Source organism: Lagopus muta, chromosome 1, assembly GCF_023343835.1.
Source record: "Lagopus muta isolate bLagMut1 chromosome 1, bLagMut1 primary, whole genome shotgun sequence".
In the NCBI taxonomy this organism is placed as follows: Eukaryota; Metazoa; Chordata; class Aves; order Galliformes; family Phasianidae; genus Lagopus; species Lagopus muta.
This window is the reverse complement of record NC_064433.1, coordinates 2,512,777-2,540,561: the sequence shown is the minus strand read 5'-3', so window position 1 is coordinate 2,540,561 and position 27,785 is coordinate 2,512,777. Positions and strand designations below refer to the sequence as shown.

At 44.1% G+C, this 27,785-nt stretch overlaps 1 protein-coding gene across 12 annotated transcripts in view; it reads right to left on the bottom strand.

The window, feature by feature from the left end:
* PLXNA4 (plexin A4) overlaps positions 1-27,785 on the bottom strand; it is a 446,249-nt gene that overhangs the window by 367,580 nt on the left and 50,884 nt on the right. Inside the window, exon 4 of one of the 12 annotated variants that reach the window (XM_048963769.1) lies at positions 21,313-22,195. The exons of 10 other annotated variants lie outside the window; for them this stretch is intronic. In XM_048963769.1, coding sequence (XP_048819726.1) covers positions 22,082-22,195 — 114 coding nt within the window. In that variant the 3' untranslated portion in view covers positions 21,313-22,081. Of the gene's footprint in view, positions 1-21,312; positions 22,196-27,785 lie in introns of those variants that run through there. One more of the 12 variants, XM_048964598.1, reaches the window with a different exon arrangement.

Sequence of the window (27,785 nt, the reverse complement as noted above, 5' to 3'; positions counted from 1 at the left end):
TTTCCTCTCCTACAGCAACAGAGGATTTCTGAAGCCGCTCTTGATTTGAAGAAAGATCTTGCGCAGGACAGCCAACACCCAGGCTTCAGTAAAGGACCTTTCAGCCATCCCCTATTGCAGAGAAAAGTCACAGACTATGCTGAGTTGTAAAGGATCCATAAAGATGATCAAGTTGAGATGGCCAATCTTATTAGGAACTCCACTGGATCAGGAACTCACTGTAGTGATGGATGTTATGAGCTGTAGCATGTGAAGTAAGAGGACATTCCACCTTCTACCCAACGCTGCCTAATAAAACTAGACATCAGAGGGAGTGCAGAGGGATCCAGTATTGGTGTGCAGAGATCACAGTGCATGCCACTGAATCCTGTCTGATAGGGAGGGAAATCATGGCAGGGGTCATCCTCGGTATTTACAAGGAGATCCTGTGGAATCTCCATAACAAGGAGGCACATTTATGAACAAATGCACTCTATATGCCCAGCATGTTTACCCTGCTTGCCCTGAGCTTAACACCAACGAAAGAATTCAAGTGTCAGAGTCTCAGAGTAACAAAAGAAGAGAGAAGCACTGTGCTGAAGTCCTCCAGCACCCTGTGCTATTTAATTAGTGGATGCATGGTTACCTTTAGGAGGAGGCCTACACCCTTCTCACTGATCTCTATGCAATATCTCCCTCGATACTGGGAATTTAGAAACATACCACTATGCAGACCCTTCCATGAGACCGATTCTTTGCAAAAAGCAGAATCAGTAAGATCACAGCAAGCCTATCTCAGGTTCAAAATGAGCCCTGGATTCACTCATATACACTCAAAGCATGGCATCTTTAACAAGCCTGAAGGTTTTACCATCTTCTAAGACTTCCACTTGAATTACAGCAGCAGTAGGAAAAGACCGAATGAGTCACAGTCTGGAGACTTGTCCTCTTCCCATCCCATTGAATCACACATAGATAACTTGATGCAAGCATCAGAGAGCAAAGGAGATGTGATTTGAAATGCACCCGACATGCAGTACTGACAGCTCAACATTCAGATCAGTGGGAGGTGGATTTGGATACATCTCAGGCACACTTCTAGTCCCATTTTCTTCTTGTCCTGAGAGATTTCATGAGCTGTTTTGCTGTGTCTATAAGGTAACATAAAGACACTGCCGTTCAGTTTTTCCCAGGGAGACAAGCTACTAATGGGTCCTCTCTGTGTGTGAACAACAGGGACATGGGGGAATGGAGGAACACATGCAGTCTAGGATAGACCTGAATCCCAGAATAGCTTCTCATATACAGCCCCTGGACTGACTCCCTCATTCATCTTCCACAGCTTTAGCTTATAGGAGTATTAACTGTTGAAAAGAAATACCAAGCAGGAGATCTACAAAGGACACACAGCTTCATTTTTCAAAGCGTAAACCAACTCTATATAAATAGGTCAAGGGGAAATATTCCCACAGGCTGGAATATCTCATAACTCCTTTCTGACAGCTTTCCTGCACCTTCTTCTTGGCCAGAAAAACACCAGATGAGCTGGACTACAGATCTACTCTGATTCTCTGTATGGTCAGTGATGATTTCTCCCCTGTGAAGTACTCAGGTGTCATCTTTATAATGGGAATTTTGGTCAGGGGGATGTGGAGCGGAGAGAAAGCAAGAGGCTGACACTTCTACATGCACCACATTCTAATTGGGGTCAAGGGATGCAACAGTTGGAGAGCAAGTTATTTTCTGCATCACTGGCCTGTCAAAATATGTTTCTACCCAGATGTAAGGAAGGAAAAGGACAGAGCCCAGGAACAGCTCCCTGTCAAGCCAGTTTTAGGAAACATGGGATGCCAGCAGCTGCCACCTTGAGCTGGGCTTAGCAAGGTGCTTCACACTCTTGAAGGTCAACAGAGAATCTCAACCTGTTGCAAAAGGCCTGTGAAGCAGAATCATCCAGAAATCCTTCTCACGGGTCGTTTTTCCCATGAGGTAATACGATGCATTGTTGACATTTGATGGACTTTGATTTACCAAGCACATTTACCCTAACATCGAGGGCACTGGGTTCAAGGCTCCTACTAGCAGAGCCAGGCAAGATTTCCAAGGCCCAGATAATTCAGTCTGACCCAAAGGTAAAAAAGGAGCAGTTCCCTATGTAGCCAGCTCGCCCCAGGAGAAATCCTTGCTACGTGTTTGGAAAGCTCAAGTTCCATTGAGCGATGCAAGCCAAATATTGCTAAAAATCATTGTTTGTAAGCTAAGGACATAGCTGTATGAGCCCAAACCCTCAGATGGAAAGGCTTTCTTTGATGGTGTGAACAACTAGAGTAGCTACAGGCTCAAAGAGGACAGAAGAAGGAAGAGAGAAGAGCTCCTCGTTTGACCATCACCGATGATTACCAGATCCCTTCCTTCATCTGATACATATCCCAAGCATGTCCATTCCAGTTAAACAGAGCAATTTGGGATATTTTCATCCAGGAAGAGCAAATCCCCTGCCCAAAGGTGTGGCCAACACTTCTTATTCAACACTTCTTATTCCACTAAGAGGCCTCTGCTCCACCTGTTAAGGATTGGGAGCTGAAGCAACCTGGGACAGTGACAGAAAGTTAAAACCCAGGAAAGGAAAAATATGGTCCTGTAAGAAAACCATAAAGCAGTACTTCTTTGATCAAATATCTAGACAGAAAGGCAAAACATGGGGATATCACCGAAGCTGTATAGACAAATGAGGAGGGTGTTCCAGGGGGTGTCCACGTCCCTGTCACCAGCCAGGGGACACTATGGAGGCACCCAGCTAGAGATAAACTCCCTTCCCAGCACAGCACACACAGAGAGGTTCCCCACCTACAGCTCTTTATTAAGCCTCCCTTCCTCATAAATGAATAATGAGGCTCCTTTAATTGAATTAATTCTAAATGCTGATCTCGGGATGAATTATCAATGTAAAACAGCAGCACAAGCACAGGGTGTTTGCACAGTGCTGCCAGCCACAACGGCTCGTTGGCTGCTTGCAAACGGGTTTTCAAACAATGGGATGTGAAAGGAGGGAGGGCCAGAACCCCAGAGCTTCCCTAAAGGAAGCTCATGCTACGCTACTTCTTTTCTTGCTACCTGTTGTAGCACCATTCGGGATCAGTCTGTGCATGCTAAAAGCCTCTCAAGTTAAAGTACATTACAGTATAGTCTGTGGGAGGCTGAAATAAAAATCAGCCATATGTGAGACAGTCTGAAAGATGCTGCTGATGTCCAACGAGAGTAAAGGGTTATGAGAAGAAGAAAGAGCAACCATGGCCAAGAGCTTGGTCACAGATGCATAGGGCAGCATAAGCTCGGAGCTGCATCAGCTCAGTCCCATTTCTTATTTGCAGAAACACCTACTCTCAAGCAACTGAATGCTGAAAATTCTGTTCAAGCAGAAAATTCAAGCAGTATTCCTGGAAACACTGGGTCAAGGGTGAAGGATCTTCTCCGTCTTTCACCCATGTGCCGCCTCAGAATAGGATCACGTTGTATGAGCCCAGAAAGCAAAGCTGCTCCCACGCCTGCTCTTCCCAGCAGGCAGGTGAGAGAAGCCCAGCCATGCAGGAGAGCAGCAGACAGAAAGAAACGTGTCAGGCCGTGCTTTATTTCCTCAGCAGTCAGCACAGTTGGCGGGGAGGAGTTCGAAGAGGAGAAGAAAAAAAAAAAGTGTAGTGGAGATAACTGAGATATGAGCAACGATGCAGAAAGCTCAAGGAAAACAGGTGAGAAAAAAATACCCATACCCCTCCTCCCACCTACACTCTCCCAAAAACACTCTCCCGGTGTGGGCAGACATCCATGGTGCTGTTTGCTCCAACATCGGTTTCAACAGGACCAGGATTTTCCCCATTTAGCTAAAACAAACACAATCTTTACATGCAGCCTAGACACTCATCCAAAATAAACAGCTCTGCTGTGATGTACTGGCACCTCAGCAGTTTAATCCCACACTTGAGAAGGGTTCTCCATCCTCCAAGTTCAGGCTGGCCCACCTGTTGGCTTAGGATTACCTTCCTTCTCCAGTTAATCCTTGGCAAAGGCACCAGCTCCTCCACTAACTCATCCCCTCCTAATGCACAGGCTCCATCCCTGGCTGTGTTGTCAAAGACTTTTCCTGAATATTTTTTTTAAGAAAAGAATAGGTTTTCAAGAAAAAGGGACAGATGTGGCACTGAGAGACATGGTTTAGTGGGCATGGCAGTGATGGGTTGATCATTGGACATGACTACCTTGGTGGTCCTTTCCAATCTTAATGATTCTATGATTCTGCAATACCTTTACTCCAAGACGATCGTAAGGGCTTTGCTTTCACTCCTCTGCAGTCACTCAGCTCCACCCCTCTGTGGTCAATCACTTTTTTTTTCATACAAGAGTCAAAATAAATAAAGTTGAAGCAAGGGTCTCAGTCACAAGTTTAGAACAAGACTTCGATGATATTAAGTCCATCCAAGGCCTGTCTGTTAGGGGTTTTTATAGCACAAGGATTGGGTTAAGCACAGATTGATTTTCCTTCTGCTGCATCCCAGCCCCAGGCAACAAGCTCAGGGAAATCTTGTTGGACACATCACACCCAAACACATCAGGTTGGACATTAGGAAAAATTTCTTCTCAGAAAGAATTGTTGGGCACTGGAACAGGCTGCCCAGGGAGGTGATGGAGTCACCATCCCTGAAGGTGTTCAAGAAGAAGGTCAATGTGGTACTTAGAGACAAGGTTTAGTGAGCTGTATTGGACAGTTGGACTAAATGACCTTAGAGGTCTTTTCCACCCTTCATAATTCTACAATTCTACAACAATAACAAGGATGGGAATAGATGATAGAGTCTTACAAATCAAAACTGAAGAGCTGGCTGAGCTGATACTGGTGAATAACAAGTGGTTTGTGTCTTATAAAATAGATCCTGCACTTAAACTGCACTTATTGGAATTTAACCCCCATCAAAACTCCTTCGATTCAAACACTACAGTCCGATCTTTAATCACTGCCATTAATTCCCATGATCACAGGCAGCAGTGATAAGACTGTTTTCCCAGTCCTTGCACCCTTACTGTGCTTAATATCACTGCTACTGGAGAGTGGGTTTAGTGACTACATCCAGTTAACGATGTGTTTATCCACATCTGTGCCATGACCTTTCCGGCTTGGAAAATTAGCAGCTATTATAGATAGCTAAAATAAAATAAGATGAAATAAAATAAAGTTGTCACAGCATAATTAAACTCTAATTATTATTAAATTGAGAGCTAAAAGAGATTCCATCTGCGTAATAGCCTTTCTTTAAATACACAAACATATATAAAAATAAACAGACAGATCTCTTCCTCCCTAGGTGTAATTGTGGAGCTCTATCATTTATTCACATAGCCACACTGTATGTACATTCCACAGTGCAGCTACAGTAGGCAGCATATGCATAAGAAGAAAGTTATAAACTATATTTAAAACATGATCATTACTCAAGAGTATTTGACAACTCAAATATCAAGAGATGCATTTGCACTGAAATTATTTTTTGTTTGCTAATCACTCAAATGCAAGTTTCCTATGAGCTTCCCCTCCTCGACAGCAAGGTCCCAGAACCAGACCTAGTCATCTAAAAAGGCCAAGAAACATTTCCTGCCTGCCAATTAATAGCAAAGAAGAACTGGCTGTGCTCAAAATAATAAACAACACCAGTGCAAATTCCTCCGAGCAGTGACTGCATGCTGAACTGCTGAGTCAGCTCCTCCGGAATGCAGAGCAAAATGTAAAGCAGCCATCAGAAATGCACTGAGGAAAGAAAAAAAGAATAAAAATGGGGAGAAAAAAAAAAAAAACATCCTCATCTTCAGAACAAAATCAGAGTAGGAGTACGTTTCCCGCTGTCTCTGCTAACAAACCTTTCCATCAAACTAGTCTGCTTTGTTAATGTGAGTGAGGTGAGCATATGTCTGTATTAAATATTTTTGGCAGAGGCAGTTCTAGGCAAGACGTGCCCAATACCTTTTTTTTTTTTTGCTGCTGTTTATGGAGTGGCAGGAGGAGAGGCAGGTTCAAGTGCTGCTCCCTAGCACTGATAGGTGAGCACCGATTATCACACATCACTCCAAGGCTGCAGGCACATCCCACTGCAGCCAACAGCTTTGAAGCTATCACTGCAAGCCCTGTCAGACATAGCACTGCTTTTGAACATCTCCCTAATACTGTGCAAAATGCAGTCTTTGGTGGTCCTGGTTGCACAGCTTTGCACACAGAGATGTGACACGGATGTGACAGAGCAGTAAAGTAATTTTGACCCAGCTTCTACAACACGTGTGTCAAACCCTTTGGCTTTCCTAGGCCGCACTGAGCAAAGAGAAATTGTCTTGGGCCATATATAAAATGTTATATAGTTAATGCATATTACAAAAAGTTTTGTTGCTTATATATACATTTATTAAAACAAAAAGAGAGCAACAAAAACATAAAATGGGTGGGATACATGACCTGACCTTGTTGTTGTGAAACTAATGCATCAGTCTGGTTTGATGGAAGTAACTGCAATTCTCAGTGAGCTCTCAAGGTGTTCATCAGATTTCTATAGAAATTTTACTCTTCCTGTACTTCATCCTTGAATAGAGTTGTTCACAAAGGTAGATATTGCCAAAAAGTGATTGTGATTGTGAAGTGAAGGGTATTTTCCTCTAGTAAGAGAGGTCTTATAAAAGTCTGATATAGAGATACAATCACATTTTTGAGCTGAATATCTGAATGCAACTCCGTAAGTTCCATTTGAAAATTTGCAAGTACAGTATTTATATCTACTGAAAATAGAGTCACAGATATACCAAAAAAATTGATTTTTTTTTTTTTTTTTTTGGCAATCTGGAAATCTTAAATTCCTTTATCACAACAGAAAGCGCAGCTTTCTGTGTATTTTTCACTGTTCACAGGACTGTGTTTTGCCAGTGTATCAAAATGCATAAACTTATTTGCCACCACTTGAGTTAGCACAGCACTGCACCTTCCCCATATTCTGGTTTAATCTGGATTGGATCTGATTTATTCTGGATTAATCCCAGACATCAATGTGTGGCTGTTGCTTAGTGAGCATCCAAAGCCAGACCAAAGTCACTGCCATGATGGTGCAGGGCACAGGGCGGTCCCAGTGTTGGCCATCTCAGGCTGCAGGCAGTCCACAGGTTGGATATGGCTGGTCCAGTATGTCATCCATATGCTCCAGTGAGGACACAGGTTGCTGGAGGAGGCACGTTTCTGCATCTGCCTTTGCTCAGCTGGAGTTTTGGTGTCTGTGGTTTAGCATCCTCAGTCCTTCCCATTTACCAGCTGTAGCCCATTGGAACTACCAACTTGTCTGTCCCACCAGCATCAAGAAACTTTGGGTCTGAACAACCAGAAAAAGTGATGATGATGTCTTCAAAGCTTTCAAACAGATTCCAGCAGAGTGGTACCAGCAATGTCAGAAGCCTGGATTTGACTAAAATGTCTCTTCTACTTCTATAGTGCTGTGTAGCATGGCAGACTTCTGCTCTTTGGCCCTTCAGCAAATTCTAATGTAACACACGGATGAGAGGTCATAAAGCTCATTCTCATGGAGTAAGTCATGTTTTGGAGAGGACACAGATGTACCTTCTTCCCTGCCCTGCTTTCAAGTGACACCAAGGAAAGAAATCAGGTGCTACTCCAGCAGTGCTGGAAATGAAGAAAGTGAGTTTGGGGTTTAACAGAATCATTAAGGTTGGAAGAGACCTCCGAGATCATCAAGTTCAACCATCAACACACCCCTATTAAGCCATTTTTCATTAGAAAACACCATCTATGCAGAAATAACTGCAGAGGGATGACTGGCAGATGACCCTCCACAGTGACATGAGTGAAATCCCAGTGACAACAGATTCTGAAAGCCATACAGCAAGAATAGGATGAGGGGAGTCAGGAGGAGAAAACAGCTGCAGAGAAGATGACAGAGGTTCCACCAACCACACCAGTGTCCAAATGTGGGGAATGATGTGGCTGCCCATCAAAGATCAAAGATCAACAAAGATCAACAAAGATCAAAAAGGCTTCATCTTCAGAAACCAAAAAGCAAAAAGCACACAAAGAGAAAGAGAGCACAGATGTTCCCAGAAAAAGAAAAGTGGTTCCTTCTTTCAGTAATTATTTCACAATGACAGTTCTAGGAAGAGCACAAAGCGTATTTGCAGCATAACCTTGGAGATTTTTCATTTCCAAGTAAAACCTCTACTTGTAAGACACAGAAATAGACACAGGGCCATGCAGGCTGGGCTGTTCAGGCAGTGAACTGAGATGACTACACCATCCATTGTGGCTTTTAAAGCTCTCTCCTATAATCTGGAGCCTTGAGCAATGAGAGGTTAAGATGGCAGAAGCATTCAGGAGACCCCAAAGTGAATCATAAGCAATCCAGTCTGTGGATATTGTGGTTGAGGCAACAGGTCCTGTAGATACTGGGCTGTCAAGACAGTCCACCAAAACACTCATAGGAGTCACTGGAGGGACTGTAAGCCACTCATCGTAAGCCAACCATGACTCTTGAAACACCAGGACAGGTGGATCCATATGAAAAGTCAACATTTCAATCAGTGCTGCAAGTAAAAAGGGTACAAAACACCACTACACACAACAGTCTGAGCACCAAGCCTGCTTTCTCTGCCTGTGTATGCTCTGAGCACCAGAAGGAGCTTTTCTCCTAACTTATTAATGATGTTCTGGAGGTCTCACCAAGTTCACCCCAACCCAGCTCATGCAAAAAACAAAAGCTTGGAGCATCACAACAGGCATTTCACCAGCATGACAGAGGGAGCAGAAAGTTCTCAGAAGTTACACTGCTCTTGCAGAGAGTGATACTGCTCCAGGAGCTGCAAGATGCAGTGAGAGAAGGGGATGAACTCAGGCCAGCTTGTATCTGCAGCTCCTGGGAAGTCAAGGACCTCCCACCAGGATGCAAAGCCTCTACAGGGAGCTGTTTCTAACTGATACTCAATAAGCACAGAAGGGGATGGTGTAGTCAAGCTGCAAAGCTTCTACTTCTATTACCCCTTCACATTCCTCCTTATGTCCTTATTTCAGACTACAAAGAAAAAATTCTTAGCAGTCTTCCATGCAAAAAGCACTCAGCTAGTTTCTACATACAAGAATAGAAAAGAATAGACATACAGTTTTTACATACGAGAAAAGTGAGATATATAATTTTTATATAGCAAAGAAGAGTGTGTATATAGCTTTTATATGCCAAAAAAGCATAGAAAAAAAAGTAGATATGTAGTCTTACATACTAGAATAGAATACTAATCTGGCCTCCAGTTACTGCCAGTGCATATGATCAGAGTTTGCATCTTCCAGATGAGTTGATATTCACCGAGTAAGGGACTGTCACTTGATGTCAGAGAAACATGAGGCAGCATAGAGGCAACACCAAAGGAGTGTTATGGTCACCTGTGCTGTTCTCACAGCTCTGGGACACAAGAAAACTGCCATTGAGACTGGAAAGAAAAAAGTCAGTGGGATTCATGTGTTGGAGATTTGCTAATTTCCTACTTTTTTACTTGTCAACAACCCTGGGAGATATACTCTCATGTCAGCACCACAAGGAGGAGATGTGACAAATGTGATACTGCCAGATGTGGCTGATAAGGGGGAAGATGTGTGATAAACTTGTCTGTGCACAGCAGTCCACTACCATCACCAAGGGGAATCCTGTTTCCATGTATCACAGATCACAGAATCACAGAATCACCCGGGTTGGAAGGGACCCCAAGGATCATGTAGTTCCAACCCCCCTGCCTAGCAGGGCCACCAAACATACACATTCAGATCAGGTTGCCCAGGACCCCGTCCAACCTGGCCTTAAACACGTCCAAGGACGGGGCATCCACAACCTCCCTGGGCAGCCCGTTCCAGGGCCTAACCACTCTCCTAGTAAAGAACTTCCCCCTAACATCCAACCTAAATCTTCCCTCCTTCAACTTAAAACCATTTCCCCTAGTCCTGCTGTTGTCGGCCCTTTTGAAGAGTTTACTCCCCTCCTGGGTGTAGGTTCCCTTCAGGTATTGATAGGCTGCAATGAGGTCACCCCGCAGCCTTCTCTTCTCCAGGCTGAACAAGCCCAACTCCCTCAGCCTGTCCTCATAGGGGAGGTGCTCCAGCCCCCTGATCATCTTAGTCGCCCTCCTCTGGACCCTTTCCAAAATCTCAATGTCTTTCTTGCACTGAGGGCTCCACACCTGGACACAGTACTCCAGATGGGGCCTCACAAGAGCCGAGTAGAGAGGGACAATCACCTCCCTGTCCCTGCTGGCCACTCCTCTCCTGATGGAGCCCAGGATCCCATTTGCCTTTCGAGCTGCCAGAGCGCACTGCTGGCTCAGTTCATGTAGCTGAAATCCTCTTCTCCTAACTTTCAGGGATGCTCAACACTTATTTGCAGCACCCTTAACAGAACTGCTAGATCATCAAGAGGGCAACAATCCAAGATGTGGCCAGATATGATGCATACTGTTAATATTATGAACAATAAAGTGTCTTGGCTTAAGGTAGATGCAAAGGAGAACAACATTCCCCAGGAGGATATCACCTTTACTCCTTAAAGGAAGTTTCCTACACTTCAGGCCCTGGCTACAGGTCAATCCTACTACTGTGACCTGAGGTGGGGATGGGAACAAGCACTGCACCAAGGACAGCAATGTTTCAGGGTCACCACCATATCCCCCTCTGAATTACAGCCCTGCAGCACCCTTTGATTCAGCAGGGAGGAACTGGGAATGGAGCAGGTGATGGTAACTCAACACTCTGGTTGCCTGGCTGTGGTCAAGCTGTTATAAATAACATCATCGGCGACTGTTGCATAAAGCTGATGGAATAATCACATTGGTTTGGAAGAAGGGGATGGAGATATGAATAAAGATGTGGTTCAGTGCAAATGAAGTCCACAATGAGTCCAGACCTCATGGGATCAGTTCTAGAACTTAGGCAGGCTGTTGGGAATTATAATCTATGAATTTCATTTCTGCAAGGAACGTGCCATGATCCAAATCTGGGTCTACAATACTTTTAACATCCCCAGAAGGGAAGGTTGGAGATTCGTGATCCTTGAGGTCCCTTCCAACCCAGGCCATTATGTGAAGAGAAAGCTGAAGCATTGTTTCAGTGAAGAACTGAGGGATCAAACAAGAAAAGTATCCTCTAAAGGTATTTGTGTTTGTATGGCACCACAAAAAGTACTGTGTGTTTATGTATGAATACACACAGTCACCTGCCATGGTAGTGGTTGGCAAATACCAACAAACCTGAAAATCAAAGAAGGAAGGGTTTGACTTCTGCATCATCCGACTTTCATCTGCTTTCTCCCAGCTAATCCAGTTCTATCCACGATGCGCCAGCAGGTTCAGCACAGCTGCCATTTAAAATAAGTCTCCTCGAACTATTTAAAAATACCCCATGCTCATGCCAACAATAACACCACCATCACAACAGTCCTGTATTTATAGCCATGCTTTCTTTGTGCTGCCCTGCCTCGTACTACCCCCAGCAGCAGAGCTAAGGAATCTCATCTCCATAGAGAGAGATTTTATTATTTTAACAAGCTGTGGCAAAAGCCAGACAACTTCCCCATTTCTACTCACGAGTGAATTTCAGCCACACAACCACATGCCACGTCAGCACAAGCAATACAGAATTTTAGCCCTTATCTTCACTGGAGATGACAGGATAAAGTCTCCTGAGAGTTAACACAAAGCTGCAACCACTTCCATTTGAGCAGTAATTGAAAATCAATATGATTGGTAGTTTGAATGCTTTTGCGCTTAAAACAGAGGCCTAGAAGTCAGAAGTAGAAGTGATTTCTTCTCCCTAATCTCAAAGAATCATATCATAGAATCAGAGTACGGCCTAGGTAGGAAGGGGTCTTAAAGATCATCTGACTCCAACCCCCAGCCACAGGCAGGATTGCCAGCCACTCAATCAGGCCTTTTAAGTTCTCTGTGCCTACGTTCTACTACCAACAAAATGAAGACAACCTGCTGTTGAGCTGTTATTCACTAGAGCTTAAAAAATGCTGAGGAATGTAGGAGTGAAGTACACGTTCATGGAGAACAAGTTATTATCAATACGTTAAAATAGGAAGCAATGAGGGATGCAGAGCCTTCTTATTCTCTCTCTTCAAGGAACATCAAGAAAGGCTCTGCATCAACAATCCTTGCTCCACTTGACTAATCCAAATCATCCAAATCCACATTTTCCACATATTACTACAGAAATTCTGATGTTCAAGTTTTAGGCCATTACTCCTTGTCCTATCACTACACACCACTGAGAAGAACCAGGGCTCATCTATTTGCCTTCTACCTCCCCTTAGATATTCATAAGTGTTTATCTGATCCCCTCTCAGCTTTCTTTTCTCCAGGCTGAATACACACACGTCACTCAGCCTTTCCTCATATGGGAGTTGCTCCAGGCCCTCAATCTTTTTTGTGGCATAATGGACATTGCTGTATTACCTGACCTCTGTTCTGTGCCCTAGGAATGGCACTTTCACGTCACATAGATCAAGGGCAGGCTCTGGAAAGGAGGGAGATACATTTTACTAAAGGGTTGAAAGACAGTATTGAAGGAGAGAGGAAAGTAGAATTACCAATGCAAACACACCTGAGACACAGCATTCAGATGCTGACTCTGGTCACAGCAACAGGGATGGACTTGCTGGTGGGCTCCCAAAGATGGAGCTGACAGTCCCACTGTCTGTGACTGTTCCCCATCTTTGCTTGTGTGAGTCCCCACCCCAAAAAAGCAAGAGGCACCTCTGTCTGTTTCAAGACTACTCATACTAAAAGAAGACCAAAACAGTCCTAGAGAGACTCTGCTACAGAAGAATAGAGAAACATACCAGTTTCATCTCCTACCTTCCTCCCCTACAGGAAATGCTGCATGCTGTTCCACAGCCACTCATCTTCTAGAAGAGGCTTTAAGCAAACTGGTGTTCCACTGTGAGCAGTTGCACCAAATTATGACTTATTTCAGCATGACACATTGTTCCTCTGTCTGGTGTACATGTATTTTAATAATACCAGTGAACACTAGGAGAACATCTTCTATCTTTATTACAGTCCAAGCAGCACAGTTGCTAAGTTGCTATAGAAGTCAAGGTTAGTGGTTTGTGCAATAACATCTAGCTCACACTTGGCCTTCATCTCCAGCTGCCAAGCAGTTCCAAAGCAGCTGCCTAGTTCCTGTTGGATCCAATCTTCTGCAAATGTGGGGTGGTGACACAAACCTTGTGTTCCCAAGGACAAGCAGCCTCAGTGGAAAGTCTCATTTCACCAAGCCCAGTTCAGAGCACAGCTTAGAGATGTCATTAAGAATCCAATCAATGTGACGTCATGGATGTAATTGAATTATGTGTATGCTCGGCAGCCCCTTTCCACTCGCTACCTTCATTGGCTAATGGAGAATTATGATGGATCATACACAGGGATATGTGAAACATGCATGAATAACCCAACCATGCATTTTTAACGATGCAATCCCGATAACTTCCCCCTCCTAACGAAATCAAAATGAATTAAACACAAGTAGCTGTCAGTGGCTTTAAAAAAAAAAAAAAATTTCATCATTTAAATGGCAACATGAAATGTTCACTTGAATTGCAGTGTGACTAGGACCGTTTGTCGTAATGATACCAATTAACATATCCATTCATTTAAAGTTTCCAGTGCAAAAAAAAAAAAAAAAAAAACTTGAGTAATATTGTGGTACAGAAGAAAGGTGGCAATAATGGATAGCAGGAAGTCAATAGGACTCCTCAAGTGAATGGATAGTTCAAGTGAGCTTTCTGACATTGGCTGGACAATCCCACAGAAGACTATGTTCACAGAATAATAGAAAGTCCCAAATTGGAATGGGATCCATAAGGATCACTGAGCATTCATTGAAATAAAACAAGCGCAAAACCCACAAATCCAACAGTGAGAAATGTTAGATCAGAGACCACCAGACTGCAGAGTTCTCTCTTGAGATGTCACCCTAGACATGTTAACATGGACATCGCCCCTCTATGGTTTAGCTACACAAGCTTTTCTTCAGGGCAAGGAGAATCAGAATTCCTGACATCAATTCTACACTTGCATTCTGCGATTTGACCGATCACAAGTAAAGGAAATCATCTGTAGAAGTGCCTTGCATCTTAGAATTGCACTTTGCATTGCTGCTGACCTCATACCAGATACAGTGCAAGAGCTACTTAGGATAGATGAGCGATACGGCTCAGTTCTCAGTGCCCTCACCTATCAGCACCATCTCAATACTCTTCCTTTTCTTTTCTTTTTTTTGACATCCTACGCCATCACTATATGAATTACCTATGGTGAGGATTATAGGCTGAACTACCCATGTTAGAACTATTCAAATTTCTAAGTATCTAAAAAAAACAGGAGGCAGTCCTGCTAATAAATAAATAAATAAACAGTAAATCTCTGGGGACTTCTGAAGAATTCAAGCCATAAAGAAGTGAAAAAAAAGGAAGTTCCTGTTTTGCAAATCACGAGTTTCCACCACATTCAGTGAAAAACAGCCACTTTCGTCTCACTGAGGATTAGTATCAAACACAGTGTCACAGACCTTGTTCCTAATTGCAGACAGGCTGGACACAGTGGCAAAGGAGAGAGCCACTAGAGATACCAATATATATCACATAATAAGCTCATTAGCTCTAACACCAGCCCCCATGTTCCACAAAAACTGTCCCAGGGCCCTTCTCAAGATTTTTGCTGAGTATGCTTAAGCAACAAGTCTCTTGGAAAGCTCGTAAGAGAGGAAGTCAATATGCTTCATAACATCCAAGCAAAGGGTCATCCCTCGCAATTAATAGCAAGGGAGTTAAATAAATAAATGAGAGCTTGTTTATCTTCTCCAAGTGGGTGGCTAGCATGCCTTACTTGCTGCTGCAAGAATGTGGCACATCAAGCACTAACAGCAGATTTTGAAGGAGATCTACACATGACCAGGGGTAAAGAAAAATACAGGGTCAGGCAAAACCCTTCTTTTCCAAGTGTGGCAGGATGATTTGTTAAAGGGAATGATCCCATTGTCATCCCAAGGACCCCAAAGTAATTCCCTCTTCTATGCCACAAACCTCGTAGCCTGTGCAACTCATTGCCATCACTTTACTGCAAGTCACATTCAGGCTTTCCGCTGCAATACCTTGAGTCACATACTGCTGCACGTGTCTGGCAGGGCACTTCATCACACTCCTCTTAAGCATTTGAGTTATTCACATAGGAAATAGATGGTCAGCTATCTCCAGGGAATGATATAAGCAATGCTTTGAACTCCTCTCTATAGAGATGGGCAACCTGTCTAGGAAGTGATCCAAACCATTTTCTTAAATATCTTTTCCAGGTAAATCCACTTCAAGCATTCAAGTACACAGCTTGAATGGCTTTGCCCTTTCTTCAACTCAGGGATAGTATCACTTCTATACCTGTCAGGAGAATAAGTATGTTATTGATTTGACTTACTAGGCAGCCAAAACCTACAGCAGGAAAATCTGAGCGGCCTTGTTCAGTAGCATCCACAACATGAAACAGAGATGACCACAATCCTGGTTGGAGTGCCAAGATTTCGCCATCTTTTAAAGCCAGCAAGACTTTTAAGACTTAAGAAAACTGAATTCCAACGTTTCTGACTCAAAGCCCAGCCCCTGAATTCCAGTGTTTCTGACTCAAAGCCCAGGCCTCAAAGCCACCATTCTCTTCTCACAACGGATGGTATATTTCTAGGAAGATGGAATTGCTCTTCCTTGAAGGGCTCATTACTGACGAGAGCTATGAATTGTTCTTTGCAAACAAATCACTCCCCCATATGCGTGCCTCCATCTCTTAGAAGTATATTACAGACTTTCACTGAAAGAGTTCAAGCTAAGGGGATAATTTTTCCTTTATTTGCTTTGCTCAGACTTCAGTGTTGCATGTAAATGTTAAATCACAGCATAATTTAGAGATGGGTTTGTTTATTTTAAAGAGAGTTAATTCATCTTTTGTTACAGAAAAACAGAAAAAGGGGGGTAAAATAAAGATGCTTCAGCTTTGGTAAATTTCAAAAGCAAAATCACTTAATAAAAAGCCGCTCAGAAACTGCACATCGCTGGGAGATGTTTAAAATGCAAGCAGAGGGTTTTTTAACTGTTCCCGAGAAACACTCCTGTCGAATAGAACGAGGGCCAGGAGGTTAAAACACAGCCATCATAACCTTTATTGCTTCATTTTTGTGAAGCCATTAACCACAGGAGGACCACAGATGTGCCACAGCTCCAGCAGCTGGAGTGAAATTCAATACCCACATCAGAACCTAATTTATGGTCAACCTGTTGGGAGGGGGCAGGGAGGCCAAGGCTCGGCATTCCTGTCTTCCACACGGCGGGGAAATCACAGATGCATGCAAGTCTATGAAAAGCTGCATGTTGAAAGAGCTCAGCCAAACCTCTTGCACAAAGAGGGAAGGTTTAGACTTGGATATAAGGAAGACGTTTTTCTTACAATAAGGATGATGAGTAACTAGAACAGGTTGCCCAGAGAGGTGATAGATGTCTCATCCCTGGAGACACTCAAGGTCAACCTGGATGGGGCTCAGAGCAACCTGCTTTAGCTGTAGGTGTTCCTGTTGAGTGCAGGGGAATTGGAACAGATGACCTTTAAGAGTCCCTTCCAAACTCAAACATCATGTGGAAGCAGCCAGCGCTTGCACTGGTGGTGAAGTTTCACAAGTGGAAATTTTGCACGTGACAGCAGCTGAACCCCAACAACACAGAATCATAGAAGGGCTTAGGTCAGAAGGGACCTTGAAAGACCATTGCGCTCCCTTTCTGTGGTGGGGGTCCAAACATCCAGCTTGGAACTGATGGTTCAGTTGCCCATGAAGCCTTGAGATGAACTCAAAGTGCCAAAGTGCAGGACATGCTCATTGCCAGTGACAATCCATTCCTTGAAGAACTCACAGGCTACACAGGGAAGAGTGCAGGAGGCATGCAGAGTGAAATGCTTTGCCTGAGGTCATGCAACAATCAGCAACAGAGCCAGGAATAGATCAAGGGTTTCTTGCTCTGCCATTACGTCATACCAAGTCTTTCCTGACTATCCTTTGCACCCTCCTTCATACTGTCCCCAATTTGAGCTGCCCTTTCTGATCAACCACCTGTTCTCAGATCCCTCTAAGGAAGCCACTCCTTTCCACGCTTTCCTTTCTGACATCTCCCTGCTCCAGTTACTGTTCTGATTGCAAGTTCCTGGATATAAGGACCTCCTGCAACTGGGAATCATACACCTAAGCGCTTTTGAAAATATCTTGATTGCACCTCTGCATACTTAAATACTTCCTTTCTTCTTTAATCTGTCCCATGCTACTAACTTGATTCTCCAAGTCACCTGGAAGCATGATGAGCACTCAAGAATTTACTGCCGAATTGTGTCCTGTCACCCTGAGTGCTGCTTGCACAGTGATATGATGATATGACACAAAGCCCAGCCTACATGCAATGGCAGAATCCTCCAGGATAACACCAGAGCCAGCCCCGGGATCACTGTGGCTGTCAGATGTGCGATCCCAATGAGAGACTGAGCTGCTCATCCACTCATAACTCTGCAGTTGCTGACAGAACCCCCGGTCACTGCAGATGCCATAAATCCTGCAGGCTCCCTTTCCCTTTTCAAAGGACCTTGAGGGGTTTTGTTGCTGTTGTTTAGGCATGAGGGAGCACTGCTTGTTTGTTTTCCTAAGCTTTTAGTATTTTCAGGGATATTTGTAAAAGCATGAAAGACTCGATCTTTCAGGGATACGCACATGCCAGGCTTGTTCTTGGCTCCAAACCACATGAGCTGACATGGCAGCACGGTGTCCACACTCAATCTATCTTCTATACACTCTCTGTCACCTTCACTTGCATGGCCCACTGCCCAGCCAGGTAAGTACACGTGAATTTTGCAGAAGTGGTTGGATAATTCACTCACATAAAAATGAAGAAAATACAGGATGCTGCAAAGAACCAAAAGAAATGCCCCATCCCCAGAGTTGACCAAAGCCAGGTTGGATGTGGCTCTGAGCAGGCTGATTTGGTCTTTGATTTAGTGGCTGGCAACCAGACCAAGTCAGGAAGGTTGGAACTAGATGAACTCTGAAGTCTCTTCCAATCCAAGCCATCCCATGATTCTAAGATGAGATCAATCATATCCTACAAAAACTGGAGGTTTTTTGCTTCCTAGACAGAAAAAAAACAGTAGATATCTCCATCCACGGGAAGTATTGTCAACATTTATGTTTCTTGCACTTCAGTCTAATGCTCAGATCAAACCACAGATGGAAATCCAAGATGAGCAAGGCCAACGAGCCAGCCAGGAGTAATGAAACTGTGGAGGCTTGAACGAAGCTCCTTTTTGGAAAGGAACGAATGTGATGGAGAAAGGAAACACAAAATGTTCTAGAAGTCTAAGTCAAAGGAATCACACAAGGCAGCTATTGGAGGAAAGGGACCAGATGTCAAGAAAGCTGAGGAAGTGAGGTCAAATGCCCTTCAAGAGGCAGGAAACGTGAGGAAAATTCACGAACATGCACTGAGTAGCTTACCGAACACGTACTGGGCAAGTCTGGAGGACTCCTCATCCCCATTTCAGAGTGGGTTTGAGGAAATGAGTCCTTTTCCAAATCACCTCTTTCCATCTCTCTCTCCACTTTAATAACTACAGGACAAACAGGAAGATCGGACACATGAGTCTACAGTTACCTAGACAGCTGGTGGCACATTGAGCGGCACCAAGAGACTCCATGTCCTACTGCAACACAAACCTTGTCACAAGTGGTGGGTCTGAGCTAAAATCCTGGAATTGAACTTTGTAAGAATTGAGCTCAAATTCGTGAATTTGCAGCCCCATCCTACTCAGCTGATAAATATAATAATCATTATTATTATACTCTGGGGTCTGTCATGGTAAGACATGGGGAAGAGGTCTCAAACTAGAAAAGAGGAAATTTAGACTGGATATATGGAAAAAGTATTTTTGTGACAAAGATGGTAGATTCCCCATCCCTGGAGACATTCAACATCAGGTTGGATGGGGGAGCTGAGCAACCTGATCTAGCTGTAGGTGTCAACCCCTCTTCTGATACAGCCCAGGATACCATTTGCTTTCCAAGCTGCAAGAGCACACTGCTGGCTCATGTTAAGCTTTTCATCCATCAGGACCAACAGTTCCTTCTCTGCGGGACTGCTCACAAGGGCAGCTCCTTCCAGTTTGTATAGATGCCTGGGATTCCTCTGGCCCAAGTGCGAAACCTTGCACTTTGCTGTGTTGAACCTCTTTAGGTTCACCTGGGCCGTTTTTCAAGTCTGTTGAGGTCCCTCTGAATGGCATCCCTTCCTTCCACAAGTGTTACTTTCACAGTTCCAACTCAAACAGTTCTGTGATAATAATATAATAGTAATAGCAACAACAATAATAATACACGAGTAGGTTTGGAAACAGGGCGACAACACCAATCTGTGCATCCTGGAAGAGAAAACTACAAGGAAGCTGTAGTGGGTTTCTGTCAGGAGGGAGAAAACAGACAAATAATGGCTGAGCTCTTCCCAAGCAATTAAAGAGCAGTTAATGAAATCACCTGCCACAGACAGAATCGACAAAACATAGAAAATAAGTCACATCAGAGTCTGCCAGAACATCTCTGGCACTGACCAGGGGCCTGATGGCTGGTGTATATTTAGTGCCAATGATATCATCTTTCCTAGTGGGGCTTGCCTTCCGCAGTGAGGAGAAGGGCAGCACTTGTATTGCAATGTCAATGCAAGCTTTAGAGAGGAAAGTGCCTGAGATTTCCTTAACAGGGAAGAAAGCAGCACAGTGGTAGCCTGGGCTAGATCACAGAGTAGGAGACAAGCAGAGCATGATCAAGGTGAAAATCCAGAGGAAAAAAAATAATAACATCCACGCTGGAATCTTTAGAACTGGTGGATGATATTCTAATAATTTTGTGGTTATTTGGGCTTTGTTGACTTGCTTCATCACATATTGGGACTGCTTATAGCTTTGCAGGAAGGATATAGCTCTGATTCCCCCCTAACACTGCCCAGATTCAAGCTAAATATTAATCTTTGTTAGCGCTGTAAGGCATGTAACACATTGGTGAATGGTCCTGCATCTGCATAAACAAGCATTATGCCAACAATCTGTTAAAAGTAGAGCATCAGAATACTAATTGTGATAGGTCTTCTCATCTCTTGCTCCCCTCCCCCCATCTACCACTTCATGTCACTGCCAGTGCCCAAAATTCAAAGATGCAGAAATCAGACTCACCTAAAAACACAAGACTGGTTTAAAATCATGAATTAGCAATTAGCTCCCAGTTTTAGCTTGTTATTATAATTACTAACAATTAGTGTCAGGAGGCATTTGGGGCTTTTGACATTTGGATGTTAAGTTTTCCTGCTTTCCCCCAGCCCAAGCAGCCCCCACCCCTTAAAATAAAGATTTCTCAGTCACGCAGCTCAAAGCTGAAGTAATATTACAGCTCTAAATGAACAGATGTAATTCACCAGGGTAGTCCTGCGCTACTCCACCATTCTAAAAATCTTTTCTTTTCCCACTATATTATGATAATTTATTTCACTACGGGGGCTCCCAGGTGAGTTCAATTCTCCAGTTTTCAAGCAGGCAGAAATGCTAACCTGGCAGAAGAAGTTTGACTAAGAGCTTAAATGCAAGCCTCATAAGATCTTGCAGTTCTCCATATATTGCATACTAAGGTAGACGTGTGAGAAAAACGAGAGCTACAAATTTGGAATTTCTTCCTTTCCATGAACAGTAAGTTAGCTAAAAATTCCCCATATAGGTGGGATTTGGGGAATTCATTTACATCATCACAAGGGGGACAAGGGGTTCGAAAGCATCAAAAGATTTTGACTTTCCCATCTTACGGCAGAAATATCTGTAAAACAAGAGCTAATTCAACAGGAAAAAGAAAAAAAGGGGAGGGTGGGGAGGTCAAATAACCATAAATAGTTGTTTTGTAGTCCATAAAAGCTTTCAGAGTTGTGCAGATTTGTTTGTTTTGTGGAAAAAAGAGGAGGGAAATAGAGTGAGGTTTGATTTGGTGCTGATGCGAGTTTGTTGGTTTAGAAGTTTTCTCCCTCCCCATTTTCCTCAGTTCTGTAAGGAAACAATAAAATGAATTATCCTCATTGTAAGAGGGAGAGAGAGATGCTCAAGCCTAATGTGATGCCAAGGCCCTATCTCTTACCAGCACAGAGATGCTGTCTAAAGGGCAGGGAAAATGCATTAGCATGCATGACATCTCCTTATCGCTCAGGTTAGCTCTATCATCAATATGTTCCCTTAGACCCCAAGGAGATAAATCGATTGCATACGAAATCCAAGAGAAGCCAACAGAAACTTGTAAGCAGTGGGGAACAAGATCAAAGTGCCCATAGTGTGTGAAACCACATCCATCCCAGCAGATATCACAAGCAATAAACTCCCCCCGATAACCCAGCCTTAATCAACCATATGACAAATGAGGCAAACACAGGGAGATTCGCACTGCTCCAGTCGCTGTGTTTAATTAGATTTCATTGGAACAATTCTGAAAAATTAATATGATGAGGTCTCCACCACTTTCAGCGATAACCTTTTGCCCGACATCGCTGAAATACATTGCCAGGATCAGTTCAGAAAAAGTTACATGAAGTCAAAGGGAAAGATGATTCCAGACTACAGCCACAAGCATCCCAGCAGGGTGAGACACCAGCATGACTGGAGTAGAAATAGTGGTTTGCATTTCCAGGATGCCTTAAACACAACAGTGCTGGGGTCCTATGCCAACATAGCACATCAGATCGAAAAGCAAGAACCCACAGAGCTTCTGAAACCCACTGAAGTCCCTTGGGAGTTCATGTTTTGTTACCAAACGTGTCCCAGCCCTGTCAGGAATCATCAGCAGAGCATGCTTGGAATGAAGGATTGAAACCAGAGCCGAAACCCACAGATCAGTAGTTCCCAACTTTCCTCTCGACTGTGCTTCTCTTGGCTCTTCCAGGGTTCCAACTCATCTCCCATTGGAGCCTGTGAGTGTGCGACTCATTTCCAACCTAATTCCATGCTCACCACACCAAGGAGGATCCCAGTTTGGAGGTGATGGTGCATGCTTGACACAATGCTGCTGATAGATAAGAAGCTTTTATCAGGAGCTATATTCTGTGAGATGTGTCCCATAGATGGGATCTCTCCATTAACACAGTTCTGCTGTTTAGTCAAGTGCAAATACCAACACAGCCAGCACATCTATTTCCTTTCAAAGTCTCACATTGAAATCCTCATCCAACTCAATCCCTTTTAATTTAAGAAACAAATGATCTTTCTAGGGGTCAAAGCTGGTGTAACACTGGCCAGTACACAGAAAGCCAAGTGATGACAGAGGCAGGTTCATGAAAAAGGCATTAACCCAGAGTTAACACTATCAGAATATAGTGAAATCTACAGTGTTAACTGCTGCTGTCACAGCTACAGCAAGATGTTTTCTTTTCACCCTGGACATAGCATCCCAGAGGGACTTTGCTAGAGCCACAGCTTTGATTAATAGTCGTGGACCAGTCCTCAACCCATACTTCTACCCCTCACCCAGCAGTGAGCTTTTTTAATTTCAGGAAAGGCCAAGGACCTGAAGCTCTTCCGTATGGTTTCATTTAGGAGAGGTGAAAGGCTACTGACAGGGTTTTAGCAGAAAAAAAAAATAGAAATGACAAGTGCCAGACCAAGCAGGAACAGATCCCTGAATCCTGCATAGTAACACACGTCTTCACTCCCACAGATGTCGTATGGGTTGGGGTCTACAAAATCCAGCACAACTCTCTCACGCACCCCTCCAGGCTTCATACACATGGGTCCTAAATTCAGCAAAGTTTCGTTGTTTTCAAGCCAGTCTGCCACCAAGACAAAATGACAGATGATGCAGTGTAGCAAGCCAAAGTCATTGTACCAAACTAAAGGAAGCACTAGGGGGAAGAGACCCTGTAAAGCTGTAAAGGAACAGGGAGATTTGATCTCCACTTTCCTCCTCACTGACTTCACAAACACCACAAGACTGGATACAATTTTGGAGAGACTTTTCCTTAACTGTATTTGACAGTGTCCCTTTGAAAGAAGGAAGCTAATGGTCTACACCAGTAACCACACATCAAGGTACAGCAAGACTGAATTAGGCAGAAGTGTTCACAAGTAGTGGACATACAGACAGCACAAAGCTCCTTAATGGAGGTGTACAAACACCACAGTGATGCTGACAGGCTGCCTTGCACTGCAGAGCCTGCATGTATGCAGGCAGAGGTCTTCAAATCAGCTCAAGCTGAAAGTCATTCATTCAAACAAAGGAAGACACGCTCCTTTTTGCCTTTTAATTAAGAACTGGCTCATAAATCAAACCTCGTTCCTACTCTCAAGGTGTCAGCTGAGCGAAAAGCTTTTTTCAAATAGCCAAGGGCTACTTTATGCAAGCCATGGTACCTTCTCCAGCTCCACTAATATGGCTAGTTATACCACTTTTATTTGCTGTTATAAATCCAACCTGACTTTACTAGAAGTCAGTCCAAGCATTTCCTGGATTTTGGAGACCATAAGAGGATAACTGGCACTGGAACGCATTGCCCAGACAAGTTGTGCATGTTCCATCCCCGTAACTGGTTCAATGTTAAGTTGGACTTGGCTTTTGGCAAACTGATCCAGAGGGAAGTGTCCTTGCCCATGGCAGGAGTCTGGAATTGGGTGATCTTTAAGGTTTCTTTCAATCCAAACCATTCTATGATTCTATGAATTTCTTTGAAAACAGGGACCACATGATGCATAAGCAGAGCAAGTGGGAATCTGCCCACTGTTCACCCTCAGAAATGGCCTGCTATGGGTCAGAGGCTGAGCAGAGCCTCCCCCAGTTTAAGCATCACCAGTGGAAAGGAGAGTTACTGTTAAACTAAGCATTTCCTTAAGTTTCCTTGAGGGCATTCACAAGTTATTATAAAGAAAAGGATTCTTTGAGGTGGGTTGGGGAAAACTGCACAAAACAAATTGTTTTCACAGAGCAGTAGCCAGAGAACAAAGCCCCAAAACAACATCCTTTACGTGTACACACACATTATGTATTTATATGCAGCCTTAAATACGCGAGATTTCAGGGAAAAAGCATGGATCTCCATCAATGACTATTCTGTTCCTAGTCACTCTGATCCTGCTGTTGTCTGCACAGCAGTTGGTAGATGAGCTAACTGTACAGCAGACCAGCACAACAGAGTCCAGCTTAAATTCTCAACAAAGGCCTGGACAACATAAAAAGTGAAGAGTGAAAATAAACATCTTTCATGCAATACATACCTCACAGACACAACAGGATTCTGCTATGAGCAAGCAGGCAGATTGGTTTGGAGTGCACAGGGAACTGAACCTGGACCTTTCTGTCACACCTAGCATCTTCACCAGCACTCAGTTTCCATGTTCTGCACATATCTGATTCCTTCCTAAAGATGGGAGCTGACCAGTTTTGATATCTACATCAATACCTGTCCAGAGATGAACCTGAGATCTTCATGTGTTGGGGCTGCAACTCTACAATCATAGAGCCATTTGAATTGGAGGGGACCCTGAAAGATCATCTAAGTCCAACTCCCCTGCACAGAACAGGGACATCTACAGCTCAGTCAGGTTCCTGAGAGCCTGGTTCAGCCTGACCTTGAATAAGATGCCCTTCAACCCAAGTCATTCTATGATTCTTTGTGGCCAAAGAAAGAAGATGAAGATGAGACAGATTGTAGAGGTGATTCTGGGCACAGACCTAGCTGCAGGCTGGTGAGGGGGGATAGAGTGAAGGACTATGAAAGGAAGAGATGGATGCACAGTGCCTTATCAGGGACTTGCTGTTCTTTCAACTGGCTCCCTGATAACATATGGAGCTTAATCAAATATGCAAATGATGTCCTATCTAGAGACAAGAAAAATAGAGAAATAAACCCAGACACCGTGCATTAAAACAAGCCAATGAAATGAGGAGCAAGTAAAAGGTTTCCTCTTTTTGATAAAATTATTTCAAAAGATTAAATTAAAGCAAAACTAATTAGGAGAATCGCACTTAAGCCGACTTCCCATAAGAAGGGTCAGCAGGCAAGAGGCATTCAAAGGCAGATGCAAGAGGCACTTCAAGGGCTCCCTGAGAAGTCATTATCCCAGTGAAAAGGGAAAGGGACAGAAAGAGGAAGAAGGAATGACAAGAGCCATTTTGGCTGAGCATCCATCCGGCATTAGACGGAGTGGATGGGAGCTAACAGCCTCTCTTTGTCACCCTGGAGAGCACAAGTGGCAGGTGAGGATCAAAGCTGGTTACCTGATGTCCCTCCCAGAGGGCTTTCCAGGGAACAGAGGGATGAAGTCAAACTGAAGCATATAAAACTAAGGGCAGAGGGATGTATCTTTTTTTTTTTTCTCCCCCTTGTATGGTTTCCATGAACAACACAGCCACATCAGGTGTGGCAGCCTGAACACTCCATACATCTTGCACAGAGCCTGCAACACCGCACTGAAAATCATCTGCTGTGATGAGGCAGGTGACAACAGTGTCACTGGAAGCCATCCCCTGGGGAGGCTGCGGGACCCTGGATTTCAACAAGGTACCTGGCAGCAGGAACTGCAGTTGCTATCTGTCCCTTTGTGTCTGCTTTTGTCACAAACAACCCCTTTCTGCACAGCCCACAGTGGAGGAATCCAGCTCTGCTGCTCTGGGACTAGAAATCTGTCAAATTCAAGCTGCAGCCTCTTTGAGGAAGGCCTTGAAGAGCTGACAGTGCAGCCTGCTGCCTTCTCTGCTGCACCGGGTCTGCTGGAGTCCACTGCGGTCAGGAATAAAAACATTCAGAGCAGCACCAGCAAAACAGAACAAATGGCAGCAGCCAGCGAGCACCTCTGGGCTTTGAAGAGCTCCAGAATGCATCCAGAGGGATGAGATTCACACAATCCCATCTCTGACAAGGCACTGTTAAACCAAAACCTCAAAAACACATGTATGCAAGGCACCCAGCAAAAGCACAGCTCAGCCAAACCCTGCACACCAGCATAAAGGTTGCTGAATAATCAGAAAGCAGGGAGAGGTACTTGAGGGAAAGACAGGGAGAATTAATTGCTCTGTGCCAAAAACCGTGCTCTTAACTCTTGTTAGAAACAGCCACCTCCCTAGCAGACTAAAGGGAGTGTTCCTGCTGAAGTTAAACACTGGAAGGAGCAATAAGCTCACTGCAGCATAATGCCCTGAGGAGCTGTAGCTAGAAGTCTCAAGGCCATGGACATGAGGGGTGTGAGAGGTCAAACAACCATTTGCAGTGATAGAGTAATTAGCAAGTGTTTAAAGCAAATGTTCAGCAGCAGAACCCAGATACAGGTCCTGTAGTGTGGTTTACAGCCTGGAGTTTTGCAGCAGAGGATGAATCACAGGGTGATCTAGGCTAGAAGGGACTTTGAGATTTCTAATCCAGCTGTCCTTTAATCTCAGGAAGTTCCTGTCAACCCATTTCCCCAGCTTGCCCAGGTCCTTCAGGATGCCAGCTCTACCATTCAGTGTGATTTTTCCAGGTCTCAGCCCCGGGAAGGTTATATGCACTGAGAAACTTGCTTCCCATCCACTTTTTACAAGATGGACCTGGAGTTGAAGGCTAGAACAGAACAATGCTCCCCAACAGGGCTTCAGAGGAAAGAGATTATATAGCACAACAGCCAGGATTTATAAGTCCTATCACTTTGATTTCACCTGGAGAAAGAGTACTGAACACCCAGCACCTTTAGGCTAGATATTAGACAGAAATACTTTACAGTGAGGCACTGGCAGCCCTGGCACAGACTGCCCAGAGAAGCTGTGGATGCTCCATCCCTTGAGGTGCTCAAGGCCAAGTTGGATGGGGCCCTGGGCAGCCTGAGCTGGTAGGTGGCAATCCTGTCTGTGGCAGAGGGTTGGACCTAGATGGGCTTTAAGGTCCCTTCCAATCCATGCCATTCTATGATTCTACAATTTATGTCATGCCAGACTCCAGTATGACAATATAGTGGCTTTTACATAGCCCAGTATGGGCAGCTGTTACTGGTCCATGTTCACGTAGGTTTCCACCACCACCTCTCAGGGCACCCAACATGAGCACCAAGGGTAGCTCACACCAAGGCTAACAAAACACAGCTTTCTTGCTGTCACAGCCAGAAAACCGAATACTCTTCAGGCATCTAAGCTGGCAATGACCTCTCAAAAAGTGACTGTACATCAATGCAGGACAGAGAAAGCTGCAGCCTTCACAGACGTCAGATACAGATGGGAAACTGTATCATTCCATCACAAGCGAGTGAAGCACTTGGACTCCTGCTGATTTAGGAAGCTGTGAGGAGAGGCCAGGGTGAGCAAGTCCCTCTTGCAGAAACCAGCTTCTCAGCAGGAGCTGGAGCCTCTACAGCATGTTTTCAGAGCAGTCAAGTCCACTTGCCAAACAGTTAGGAAAAAAAAAATAATAATTTTTTAAAAAAAATCTGACTCCTTCAAAGCAGCAGAGGGAAAGAGAAGGAAGCAGTTTCCCTGCTGACATTTGCAGAGCGCTGTCAGCAGCAGAATATCCTCCAGGGAACATCAAAACAGAACAGTTTCTTGTCTTGCGCATATTCAGAACCCCTTTATACTTGGAGAAACAGAGAGGATCTGGCTTTTTCTGCAGTTACCAGAATCCATGAAACTGTGCTCAACAAAC